This window comes from Actinia tenebrosa, unplaced genomic scaffold (assembly GCF_029948245.1).
Source record: "Actinia tenebrosa isolate PJP-AT-01 unplaced genomic scaffold, QUT_ActTen_1.0 PGA_scaffold15__27_contigs__length_11533743, whole genome shotgun sequence".
NCBI classification, from domain to species: domain Eukaryota; kingdom Metazoa; phylum Cnidaria; class Anthozoa; order Actiniaria; family Actiniidae; genus Actinia; species Actinia tenebrosa.
The window spans coordinates 5,905,844-5,919,215 of record NW_028292575.1 but is presented as its reverse complement, the minus strand read 5'-3'; the positions used below and the strand labels follow the sequence as shown (position 1 = coordinate 5,919,215).

Here is a 13,372-nt window from a genome sequence, read left to right as displayed (position 1 = left end):
ATGATAAGAATAACAAACCATTAATTCATAAGCATGGGAATAAAAAGATACTTAAAATTTGATTTCTAGAGCTTTTTTGTTTTGTTGAAAGGCTGTGCATGAGAAGACACGTTAATATTTGGATACCACTCCAAAGAAAGATCCTATTCTCAAGAGGATAACTCGTGGTCTGAAATGAGAAACAGTACGCTCAAGGTAAAGAGGTCTACTGAAGCTCACCAAGGCTAACTTAGTCGACTGAGACGATTCCGCGCGTGCTTTTGAGAACCACACTAATGCAGGAAGGAGAACGGCCGAGGAACAAGAGTAAGTATTCACGAATTTGGAATGTTTTTATTCGTATTCACATTTTTTGGCGTCTTATTAAAGTAAGGTTACGTACCTAGATCTTAAATAAAATTAAGATCAAATACATGATTGTTTCATACCTGCAACGACAATAAATGTCGATAATGACGAGAACAATAAGGATAAAAACAACCAGTGGTATTACCATAACAACTATTCTCCAAGTCTCATCACAAAACCATGTTTTCTTCAATGGATGGATATTGTTTTTAATGTACTGAGATTTGTTTTTAGTTGTTGTTGGGTTGCATTGTACCGTTTCAATGGTTGTCGAGTTAACATTTGTTGTCGTTGGAAATGTTGTTGCTTCTGTAGTGGTTGGCAGTTTAGTTGTTGATTGTTTGGTTGTCGTTGGTTGTGTTGTTATGTGTTCTGTTGTTGGTTTGACGGTGGTAGTTGGAAGTGTAGTTGTTTTTGGCGGGGCGGTAGTGGTTCTCTCTGAAACCAAAACAGCACACATATAAAAATGTTAGTTAATGACATTATTATTATGTTATAGACAAGATAAGACAAAAGTCAAACAAAAGACAGACAAACAGACAGACAGACAGACAGACAGACAGACAGACAGACAGACAGACAGACAGACAGACAGACAGACAGACAGACAGACAGACAAACAAACAAACAAACAGAAGAACAAACGCCAAGAACAAACGAATGTATTTTTATCACGGTTTATATCATATTCCTGCTACTTTTTAATTCACTGCAAAAATCAAGAAGAACTCTCACTTTTTCTAACATATTCCTATAAAGTCGGCCATGTTAAGGTTAAGGTTTGTTGTAAGCTCATATAAACTATTTAGGATTTTACAATAAAATTAAGAACGATAACCCTTTGGGCAACTGCACAGAATCACTGACTTGCAGAAGTTTCCAAAATTGTTAAACCAAAAGGATTTAACTTACCAGGTGTTTTGAACATCGTATAATTTGCCCTGAATCCAGTGCTGTTGTTTCCTTCATCTGATCGAAAAACGAACATCACGTCTCTTGTGGCAGTGATAGCGAAGGGTGGCTGTTGGCCAAAGAATGCTTGCTTTGGTTTAAAAATCCTGCTGTAAACAGTCTTTATCGTACTCGTACAAAGAGAAGTTTGTAAATTTTACAATAAGGGTGTGATTAACAGGGACCATGATCCTCCACGAGCACAGCTGTCCATCCGGGTATTTACCAGGGAAGCCAGGGGACTCGAAAACACCTGTCGTGTTTGTCAGAGTGTAGTTGCAACCTGGAATGAAACATAATTTTTAATTATGAAACTTGGCAATGGCGGAGGTTAAGGGTTTTTGGAGCTCCCACGAAGGACTGACGGCAGAAACGATAAAGTAATTCAGGAGGTATAATTTACAAAATATTATTTCATTCGTTCATGTTTTTGGGAATTGTCTCTGGAATCTACAGTTTCGATCGACGTTTCGTCCATGCTTCATTGGTCTTCTTCAGGATCTAGCGTTGTTGAATATTTTTTCCAGTATTGCATTCCACGGCTCAAGATTCGCGCAAGTGTTAAGTGGAATTTTTTGTTATGGATAGATCTTGAATTGGGTCTTTTGTAAAAGGACTGCGACGTTTCGACTGCAAACTGATAGTCTTCATCAGACGATAGTGTAGACTGGATGATGTTAAATAATGCTCATCAGATCATCTGTGCTTTGATTGGTTGGTCGAGTAGGGGTGTTTGGTTGTTGTGTTTCCCGTTCTGAATGTTTTCTTATTGCCGATATCTCCACGTTTATGGGATTTCTATACCATTAGTATCATTTATTACATAAGATTCGTTACAGTTCTATATAATGATCATGCTAATAACGAGCTAGGTTTCTTACTTTCATAATAGCAGTAAAACATGGTGATTCCATTATCATGATTCCTGTCACCAAGTTCATGATGCGGCACTGTTCCATCCATCTGATAATAACTTTGGCCGTAATAGTTCCGTGTGTCGTACTTGATCCATTCAGTTGTTGCTACCATCCATTTCACTTGTTGACAGTCACGTGACCCATAAGGCAACAGATAAAATGGTTTGGTTATCGGTAACGAGATCGGAATCTTTTTGTTACCACTTGTTTGACAGGAAAAATACATATACGATTCTTGATTCCACTTGTTAGCAAAACTAACTCTTGGGGAAAAAGTGGTGTGGCCTGAGTCGTACATTCGAATCCATGCATAAGATTGCGTATAAGATGTGCCGTATATACAGTATTGCCCTGGAATATAAAATGCATTGATTAATTAAGTAACTCAGTCAGTCTTGGTGACTACTTGTAACGTGCGTATACATGTGCATGCTTGCGCAGCCTAAAATAATTGCGAAACAACTGTATTTACAAACGTGTCCTTTTTATTGTTTGAGAGCACAATCTTTCTAAAGATTAACGTTAAGTTTCTTTTAAATAAGTTAGTACGTTCAGTGTTTTCTTTAAATCAATTATTTCACAAAGTATGTTAGAGCTTTCTTTAATTGTATTCCTTCCTCGGTCATTTTAGGATGCCGTTTAGCACAGTTATAGAGCTAATGGTTTATCCGATACCAAAAAAAAGGTAATTTTATCAGTTTTGTGCATTAGAATTGTCGGTAACGCAAGTACTAGAGAGCATTACGTCTATATAGTTCTTTTAATGAAATTTTGAAAAGATTAATCATTATGTTTCAGTGAAATGCACGCACGCATGAGCAACCGTTTGTTGAACCGGGAACATGCCCTTCCTACTATTGATGCAATATGATTCTTTAATCACGTCCCTAGCATACGGCCCATTTGGGAGACAAATAAGGCTTATTAACGTCCTCAAATGTTCTTCAAGACTTGGAGGGCTAACCATATATATGTTTTCACTGCGTTTTCACAGCTCCCTTTTCACATTTATCATTATCTTGTCTTATTACGCGTGTGTTGCGTAAAATTAAAACCTTAGCAGTCAATCAGTTTCATCGTCACGCGAAAGCCTCAAAAGTATTACTAACCTGTTGGCCAAGATTGATAAATGGTGTTATCGTGAATTGTTTTGATACAAAAGTTTCTTATAACTCTGTCTTGAGAAACTTCCCCTTCTATGTGTAAGGCATTTGAGTTATCATCGTTAAGTCCTGTGAACTGCTCTATCCATCCTTCTATTTCCCATCCAGTAGGACAACCTGCTTTGGGCTTGAGCAGAGCATAATTTCCAGCCAACCATCTGGCTGAACCTAAAATATAATAATTTCGATAAATATTACTGAAAATAGACAAGAAAAGTAATGATGAAATTTGAAATAATAAAAATACTGTTACGTCGATCTTGTGTACTTATTGACTGAGTGGGAGGGCCGTACGGGAAAATATTTGGCTGGAGGTGATGCCGTACGGACCGAGCGCACCGTACAAATGACCGAGAGCCAAATATTTGGATCAATGTGTCTATCTGGGATATCGTATACGATCTCATGAGATCGTACACGATCTCATATCCAACACGTTTCATCTGATCGTACACGATCAGTTTCGTTGTGTGTAATTAATCGTACACGATTCAGCTTTGATATCGTACACGATCACTTTGGTTGGTTTTATTTACAATCGTACACGATATAGTTTTGGATTTCGTACACGATCAGTTTGGTTGGTTTTATTTACAATTGTACACACACGATGCAGTTTTGGATTTCGTACACGATTAAGGATAAATAAATTTAGGGGAAACGAATTAATTTCATTCACTATATTTTTTCATCAATTTGGATCTTCAGACTTTAATTTTCCATTCAGAAAAAAAGGGGAGGGAGAGACGAAAACTGAAGGGAAAAAATATACCAATGACATATAACGACGTTTTTTAAGTTTTTTTTTCTTCTTCTCCTTCTTCGTTCATTTGTTTGAAAGCTATTTACCCACTAAACTCAACTCAACTCATTCCCTTTTTTATAAAAACTACATGTTTCGAAAACAGCATTGCAAGACGCATTAAAACGCTTCAAATGTGCATTACGCTTTATTTTTTGTTTTGACTCTCTCTTGATTGATTCTTCACGAAGAACAGCCATTCTGTATACGAAGAACAGCCATCAAATGCCATGTCTTTTATGTATTTCTGTTGTTTCATATGATAAAAATACTAATCTACCAGTACCTTTTATGTGATGAGGTACACCTATTAAAGACATTCTACATACACAAATTTACAAGGCAGCTTGCTTATCAGTGAGTTAAGTGATAAGTATGTTGTACTTTTGCTACAATGTAGTTTTCCATAATGCAAAAAAAAGCTTTTTAGGCCGCCATAGAACTTTAACAAATATATAATACATTGATAACCTTTGATTTTCCTTTCTTACTGACTTTTGTTTGTTTGTGTGAAAACACGTCCCACAAACTCCCGCCAATATTTAACAATATTTGTCTTAAAACACAATATTTGTCTTAAAACACAACAATGATTGAAGAATTGGAAGCCGCAATATAAACTTTTGTCAAGAGATCGTATACGATATCCCAGATAGACACATTGATCCAAATGTTTTCCCGTACGGCCCGACCTAACTTAGTCAATAATCATTTTATCATATGACCCTCCCGAAAACTGAAAAAATAAAAATAATGAAACAAAAGAAAGGCGAAGGTTTCGAGCAGGGCCGTACGGATTGGTACGGGCCCGTAAGGTCCTCCTCACGCCATTTTCCCGAAGGTTTTTCTAAGAGCGCGCGCCCGAGCAGATACGGGTCATATGATAAATGACCGTATGAATGAGATAACAGTACAAGATTTTGAAAGACCAAGCCATTGTTTAGCTGAAATACGTAAAACCACCAAGAGAAGATTACAGAATACAGGGCTGGGCAGTAATAATTACCAATTGTAACAGAAAAACCTTAATGCTGCTCTTAAACAGCATTTTAACTTAAACATTTTTTTTTAATTAAAGAAAAAAAATTTTTTTTCTGCCCTCTTTTTACACTAATTTTCATAATTACGCAACCAAAACTCAGCCTCAGACGTCTGGGTTTTAATGAGCAGTGTTGTTGATCGAAATAATTACAAATTCAGACCGTGCGGAAAGGTGATTACCGGAAGCCAAAAACCCAGACAATTCGAATTATAATAGCTTTTTGTGATGAAAAATATTGAGAATAAATAAATTATCCTTGTTCTACAAGGGTAGCACTTACTTAATAGGCATTTTCTAACAAACTTGAGGCTCTCCGTGTCTCATGTTCGAATAGGAATTTAGAATTTGAATTTTGCGGAGAGAGGAAAACCTGAGAACCCGGAGGGAGAAAAAACCCCGAAGCACAGGAGAGAACCAGCTAGAAACTCTACTCACATATGACACACCGAGTTCGACAATCGAACTTGGGTCATATAGGTGAGAGGTAAGCGCTCTCACCGCTACGCTGCACCCGTGCTTTCCATAAATAGACTCAGTTGGCGTGGATTTCTTTCGCCGTTCTGATGCCAACTAATGTTGTAAATAAATGAATAACTAGCTGGCGCCAATTGCACTTGTCTAGCGCGTACTCTGTCGTAGTGGGCCATTTGGTTATTCCGGAAGTATTTAACTGATATTTATTTCTCAATTGACACGGTTTTCTTTGTTATTCACAAGGCTTTATTTTTGTTATAACCCTCATTATAAATGCGAGGTCAATATATAGTTATTAACCCGGTTAATAACTATATATAGACTTCGCATTTATAATGAGCAACATTTGATAGAAAACCTTCTCAATTGATAAATAAAATACTTAATTACCTCGAACGTCGGCAATAAGCCTATACATCCCTCGGGCCTGCGGCCCTCGGGATGTATATGGCTTATTGCCTCCATTCAAGGTAATTAACTCTTACCTCTACGATTTTTCTTTGCTAGAGTTTTCTATTTTCGATATTATTTTCAAATGAGTTGAGATACTGCGTTGTATTCAATAGATAAAATAATGTGGCTGTTTAAATATAAAAATTCTTTACAAACGTTTTAAAACGATAAGAAATTAAATTACAAGCCAAGTAAGTAGCCAGATAATAAGTCCGTTGCAGTTTCTAGACTAACTGTTACTGGTTTCACTTTAGCCGCTTGAGGACTCGCTCGTTCGCGGTATGATACGAAACTCGTGAATAAAAATAATATATCAAGCTCTTATGTGACTATTTGTGTATTATACATTTAGGGTCGACTTTGATTGGTTAAAACTAAAATATGTCGCGAGATCATATTGGACAGTTTTTAAGGGATATCCGGTATCACTTTACTGATATGGTTTTTATTCACGGCTTTATTTCACGGATATCGACCCTAAATGTGTCAGATTTAGTTGTCAACTATTTAGTTGTAAAATAGCTAAGAATTCACTTAGGCACGAACCAAATAAAGACGCGTAGAGGTATTTGCTTTTGTTCCCAATGTTCTGCTACGGCACTAAAGACATTACGTATTTGGTTTTTGTTTCACTTATATATGGCGTGCACTCTATGTGCTCTGGGGAAATGGCCCAAGTCCTGTAAATACATCGGCAGTTTAGCTCCTTTTTACATCAACTAAATTGCGAAATGTAATTTTTAAAACACTCGATATGCTTAATTCATAACTACAAATAGTCTTCTCACGTTTGCTTTCGACAACAAAAATCGAGTTTCTATTGAAAGGTCTGAAAGTTGTTTTTCAAATCTACTATTGTATATGAAGATAATACCATACGTACTTTTGTTACAGTTGTTTCAAACATCTCAGTATTCTATACTTACCAGTGATATATCCATTCTGCAGAAGAAGGATGAGAATGGCTGCATATCTAAAAGAGCCAATCATTGTATCACACCAAGTGCAATAGGTCTTCCCGAATTAGAAACTGTTTCGTGTTTTTTTTACCAAGTCAGCTTCAGATTGACTGATATTTTAAGGCTTTCGATATTACTTCCGAGTCATAACCCCAACACACGATCCTGTACATATGTTTGGAGGGTGGGGTGGGGAGGGTCATAAAACACTTTTGTAGTATTTTTCGTCATTCCAGTCCTTTAATCATTACACCGCTAGAGAAAGAAATACAACACTCAAGGGAAAGACACGAGGTTCATGAAAAGCATTAACTCTTTAAAACTAAAAAACATATGTTAGCTTTTATTTTATATAAAATGATAACAAAGCTATTTATTTTTATCCCACCCCCTCCCCCTAGGGAACTAAAAGCAGCAAGATAAATTGATGTAAATCTTAAATTTATTTGCGACAGCATCTTTCGCTTTCATCTAGCTACAACGTCACCATCACTGATATTTTGACAATCAACAAAACAACACTTTTTTGTCAACACTACATCGTGATGTTTTATCAATATGTAACTTTACAAAAGAATTTTTTTTTTTTAATCTGACGATGGGATCAAATCGAAAGGCTACAAGTCAACACATGTAGCCCAATAACATTTCATATTTCTAATTTTCAATACGATGCCTAAATTCCTAAACAATTCAATGATTTGGTCATTTTGTAGAGTTCTGTAAAATACGGACGAACAATTTAGTTTTTAGTAAAATATGGTTCTTTTTTGTCAACTCCCCATGCTGCGTTACAATTATGTTTACTTTTTATGACTTCGACAAAATGGTTCTACGCAATATGGCAGCTAAACGAAGTCGTCCATTCATTATTTGATCATTTTGCTTCTATGATTATTCAGTTTCATAAAGCTAGTCTTTATATTAAAGACCCATTGCCACTTACCGTGATGCATCACAATTTGTTTACATTTTCAATCGTGTCACCACTGAAAAAACAATTCCAACCTTTTGAATAAACTCTTAAATAGTCCCTAAAGCCGTTAAATAATGTAAAAGAATCATTATTGTGCCTTAGTGCTATGTCGGAAAAGGATTTAATATGACGTTATTATTCAATATATGAATGTTTGAATTTCATGGACCACGAAATTCATCTGTGACCGTGGTGCATCACGGTAAGTGGCAATGGGTCTTTAATAGCCAAACTTAACCTTCATTCCATGATCAATTTGGAATTGGTAAATAAAAATACCGCCGTTCGAAAATAATAAATGAAAAATACAACGCGTATTTGATAAATTCTGGTTTAAGAAATCTGTTATAAAGCCATTTTCATCAAATTTTAAGGGGTATTATTGATCAATTTTTCCCGCGAGAAATAAGGCGATTTTTCTTATTAATTATACATCTACAAAAAGAACAAGCGTTGGTTATAATAAATAAGCGAAAATTTATGGGTATTAATGTGCCGTGATTGGACGGTAGATGACGTGACAGTCCGAACATTTGACGAGCAGTAAAGTGCGCGTTACCAGAGCAAGTAATTCCATTCCTGAATTTAAAAGTCTTCGTTTCACGTCCGTTCCATCACTGTACCGTGCCGTGTTCTATTATTTGTCGTAGTCACGCGAAATCTATCCTACTTCATGATGATATGCTATGTCACACTCATGCGATGGAATTGTCGTAAAGTTTGTTCGCCTCAAAAAGCGGAGCAGAGTTCTCTGCTGATTCGTAGAGTGGGTTCAATGTGTAATGGTTGACTTCTGCGAGATTCTGATAGGTTGGTCTATTCAAAGCTGTGGGGGATTCCAATGTGTGGTAAAACACTTCAGGGGCGCCATTACAAACAGGCTCGGGCGCATGGAATTGTGGTCCATCCGATTCTATCTCCGGGGGCTCCAGTACGTGGTAAAAAACAGAAGAGGCGTCTTTGCCAGAATGATTGGTCGCATGGCATTGTGGTCCATCTGATGATTCTATATTTGGGGGCTCCAGCACGTGGTAAAATACATCAGGGGTTTCATAACCAATAGGCTCGAGTGCATGACATTCTTGACGTTTTGTTGATCTTCTTGGAGGTGGACCTTCATTCAGTTGGGTGTAATCGACGTCTTCGTAATCGGGAGGCTCGTCACGTGACTGAGGTTGCTCATCAACTGTGTTTACGGTTGACACGTCTGTGGTAGCTCCAGTAGTTTGGTCAAGGATTATGTTTCCACTAGAATAAAACAATGAATTGGATGCATAAGATATAAGAGAGATTAATGGAAGGATTAATAATAGAGATGGTTTGTCTAGATCAATGAGTAAGGCAGTGCTAGTGTGCATATAAAAACAATGAGATACTAGCAAATGAGGGAGTTAAGAAAATTACAAACAAAAACACAGACAAAATGTTGTTACTTACTGCTCGTATGTCGGATTTACGACCATCCCGTCATCCACACTGTCATAAAGATCATAGATATTTAAGGTATTTATAGTACAATTCAGTTATATTTGCTAGTAAGTGTGTAAAATAAAAGTGACTCAAACCTTGATCCATTTGTTCCACTCTTCGAGACTTTTTTGGATCTGCGATATGATAGGAATAACAAACCATTAATTCATAAGCATGGGAATAAAAAGATACTTGAAAATTGATTCCTAGAGCTTTTTTGTTTTGTTTAAAGGCTGTGCATAAGAAGACACATAAATATTTGGATACCACTCCAACGAAAGATCCTATTCTCAAAAGGATAACTCGTGGTCTGAAATGAGAAAAAGTACGCTCAAGGTAAAGAGGTCTACTGAAGCTCACCAAGGCTAACTTAGTCGACTGAGACGATTCCGCGCGTGCTTTTGAGAACCACACTAATGCAGGAAGGAGAACGGCCGAGGAACAAGAGTAAGTATTCATGAATTTGGAATGTTTTTATTCGTATTCACATTTTTTGGTGTCTTATTAAAGTAGTGTTACGTAACTGGATCTTGTAGATCTTAGATAAAATTTAGATCAAATACATGATTGTTTCATACCTGCAACGACAATAAATGTCGATAATGACGAGAACAATAAGGATGAAAACGACCAGCGGTATCAACATGACAGCTATTCTCCAAGTCTCATCACAAAACCATGTTTTCTTCAATGGATGGATATTGTTTTTAATGTACTGAGATTTGTTTTTAGTTGTTGTTGGGTTGCATTGTACCGTTTCATTTGATGTCGAGTTAACATTTGTTGTCGTTGGAAATGTTGTTGTTGCTTCTGTAGTGGTTGGCTGTTTAGTTGTTGGTTGTTTGGTTGTCGTTGGTTGTGTTGTTATGTGTTCTGTTGTTGGTTTGACGGTGGTTGTTGGATGTGCAGTTGTTTTTGGCGGGGCGGTAGTGGTTCTCTCTGAAACCAAAACAGCACACATATAAAAATGTGTGTGACCAACAGACCAACCGACCAACAGACCAACAGACCAACAGACCAACAGACCAACAGACCAACAGACCAACAGACCAACAGACCACAGACCAACAGACCAACAGACCAACAGACCACCAGACCAACAGACCAACAGACCAACAGACCAACAGACCAACAGACCAACAGACCAACAGACCAACAGACCAACAGACCAACAGACCAACAGACCAACAGACCAACAGACCAACAGACAGACAGACAGACAGACAGACAGACCAACAGACCAACAGACAGACAAACGGACAAACGGACAAACGGACAAACGGACAAACGGACAAACGGACAAACGGACAAACGGACTAACGGACCTAACGGACAAACGGACAACGACAACGGACAACGAAACGGACAAACGGACAAACGGACAAACGGACAAACGGACAAACGGACAAAACGGACAAACGGACAAACGGACAACGGACAAACGGACAAACGGACAAACGGACAAACGGACAACGGACAAACGGACAAACGGACAAACGGACAAACGGACAAACGGACAAACGGACAAACGGACAAACGGACAAACGGACAAACGGACAAACGGACAAACGGACAAACAGACAGACAGACAGACAAACAGACAAACAGACAGACAAACAAACAAACAAGCAAACAAACAAACAGAAGAACAAACGCCAAGAACAAACGATGTATTTTTATCACGGTTTATATCATATTCCTGCTACTTTTTAATTCACTGCAAAAATCAAGAAGAACTCTCACTTTTTCTAACATATTCCTATAGGGTCGGCCAAGTTAAGGTCAAGGTTTGTTGTAAGCTCATATAAACTATTTAGGATTTTACAATAAAATTAAGAACCATAGCTATTTAGGAAAAAAAGTAAAATGTTAAATTACACAGAATCACTGACTTGTAGAAGTTTCGCCCAAAATTGTTAAACCAAAAGGCTTCAACTTACCAGGTGTTTTGAACATCGTATAATTTGCCCTGAATCCAGTGCTGTTGTTTCCTTCATCTGATCGAAAAACGAACATCACGTCTCTTGTGGCAGTGATAGCGAAGGGTGGCTGTTGGCCAAAGAATGCTTGCTTTGGTTTAAAAATCCTGCTATTATTTTCGTATAGCTGTAAACAGTCTTTATCGTACTCGTACAAAGAGAAGTTTGTAAATTTTACAATAAGGGTGTGATTAACAGGGACCATGATCCTCCACGAGCACAGCTGTCCATCCGGGTATTTACCAGGGAAGCCAGGGGACTCGAAAACACCTGTCGTGTTTGTCAGAGTGTAGTTGCAACCTGGAATGAAACATAATTTTTAATTATGAAACTTGGCAATGGCGGAGGTTAAGGGTTTTTGGAGCTCCCACGAAGGACTGACGGCAGAAACGATAAAGTATTTCAGGAGGTATAATTTACAAAGTATTATTTCATTCGTTCATGTTTTTGGGAATTGTCTTGAATCTCCAGTTTTGATCGACGTTTCGTCCATACTTCGTTGGTCTTCTTCAGGATCTAGCGTTGTTGAATATTTTTCTAGTATTGCATTCCACGGCTCAAGATTCGCGCAAGTGTTAAGTGGATTTTTATGTTATGCTCTTTGATTGGTTGGTCGGTTAGGGGTGTTTGGTTGTTGTGTTTCCGTTCTGAATGCTTTTCGATATCTCCACGTTTATGGGATTTCTATAACATTGTCTCTGTAGATGTTATTGGGGCGGAGTGTATAACAATATGGTGTTCTCGATCCATACATTCAAAATATATTAGTACACATACGATATTAGGTCTATGCCATCGCCTGATTAACCCCATCATTTTATAAGGAATAAGTATCATTAGCGGGTTACCTGTGGTTAACCGGTCATAAAATACTTGGCGGTTTTTTTTTGCGGGTTACCTGTGGCAAATCGCTCATAAAATACCTTTTTATGTACGTTTAAAATACGTTTTTAGCGGGTTACCTGTGGTAAACCGCTCATTTGTTTTTTTTTTTTCTGATTACTCCCCGATAAAATGGACAAATTGCGCAATAGTACCCAGAGGTCTTTAGGGCCTTCACTAAGAGACCTGCGCGCATCTGCTATAGGGTTCCCGTCTATAGTCTAATCAATAAGTATGTACCACATGTCAATCATTTGTAGTCAAGTGATTATGAAAGGGCAGAGCTAACAGATCACGTGACAGAAATTTATTTCTACGCAAGCTCTATTTCGTTGACTGCTGTAATTCAAGACAGCCGAACTAGAAATAATTGACCATCTCAATCGTAAGCAAGGATTTTGAAGCAAGATGTTAAGGACTTCTAAGCTAGGATTTTTAAGGAATCTTCAAATTTCATGGGCAATAGATCGCTTTGGTTAACTATTCATGCTTTGATTCAGCTATTCAAGCAGTATTTTCTGTAATCGAAGATCAGTTCTAAGGGATAAACTAGTCGTGTTACAGAACTACGCGCCTGATCAATGGCTTCGAATTATTTTGCAAGCTGACCCGGTTCTGATCACTTGATAGGTTTGTGGCTCTGAAAACTACTACAAATAAATACCAGGTAAATATAATTTTATTCGAGTTTTGATTTTGTTACTAAGAATAATAAAATGATGAAAATATAAATTTCTAAAACGCATACATTTTGACCTTCGCTTGAGATCGACCTTGTATTTACTCCGGGATTTACTGTGAAAATTTTTTTTATAGAAAATGTCCATTCATTTAAAATAAAGAATAACCAACGAAACTTTGAAGAGTCAAGCAATTATGAGAGAAATCCTGAGCAAAGATTAGCCTGTCTTACCGTTTAAATGAAGCTTTAAGATTTAGCGATTTTTAGCCGAACT

The 13,372-nt window shown here is 37.4% G+C and overlaps 3 protein-coding genes and 1 long non-coding RNA gene across 7 annotated transcripts in view; all 4 read right to left on the bottom strand.

Annotated features, from left to right (window-relative positions):
• The window catches only part of LOC116294666 (uncharacterized), a 63,569-nt gene that overhangs the window by 1,948 nt on the left and 48,249 nt on the right, over positions 1–13,372 (bottom strand). The window contains exon 9 of the mRNA XM_089030511.1: positions 10,134–10,494. Within this exon, the coding sequence (XP_088886637.1) occupies positions 10,134–10,494 (361 nt within the window). The remainder of the gene's footprint in view (positions 1–10,133; positions 10,495–13,372) is intronic.
• LOC116302256 (uncharacterized) overlaps positions 1–13,372 on the bottom strand; it is a 52,473-nt gene that overhangs the window by 26,866 nt on the left and 12,235 nt on the right. For all 4 annotated transcript variants that reach the window (XM_089030516.1, XM_089030514.1, XM_089030512.1 and 1 more), the window contains 3 exons: positions 11,496–11,834; positions 2,181–2,567; positions 1,553–1,582 (listed from right to left, as the gene is read on the bottom strand). In XM_089030516.1, the coding sequence (XP_088886642.1) occupies positions 1,553–1,582; positions 2,181–2,567; positions 11,496–11,834 (756 nt within the window). The remainder of the gene's footprint in view (positions 1–1,552; positions 1,583–2,180; positions 2,568–11,495; positions 11,835–13,372) is intronic.
• LOC148910944 (uncharacterized) lies at positions 16–1,437 on the bottom strand. The gene is made up of 3 exons (XM_089030548.1): positions 1,261–1,437; positions 429–786; positions 16–169 (listed from the first exon to the last, which is right to left on the bottom strand). The coding sequence occupies exons 1-3, from the start codon at positions 1,334–1,336 to the stop codon at positions 112–114; spliced, it is 492 nt and encodes a 163-aa protein (XP_088886674.1). The 5' UTR covers positions 1,337–1,437; the 3' UTR covers positions 16–111.
• LOC148910943 (uncharacterized) lies at positions 3,151–7,279 on the bottom strand. Its single transcript, XR_016119868.1, has 2 exons — positions 7,077–7,279; positions 3,151–3,547 (listed from the first exon to the last, which is right to left on the bottom strand). It is a non-coding gene; the product is annotated as an uncharacterized LOC148910943 (long non-coding RNA).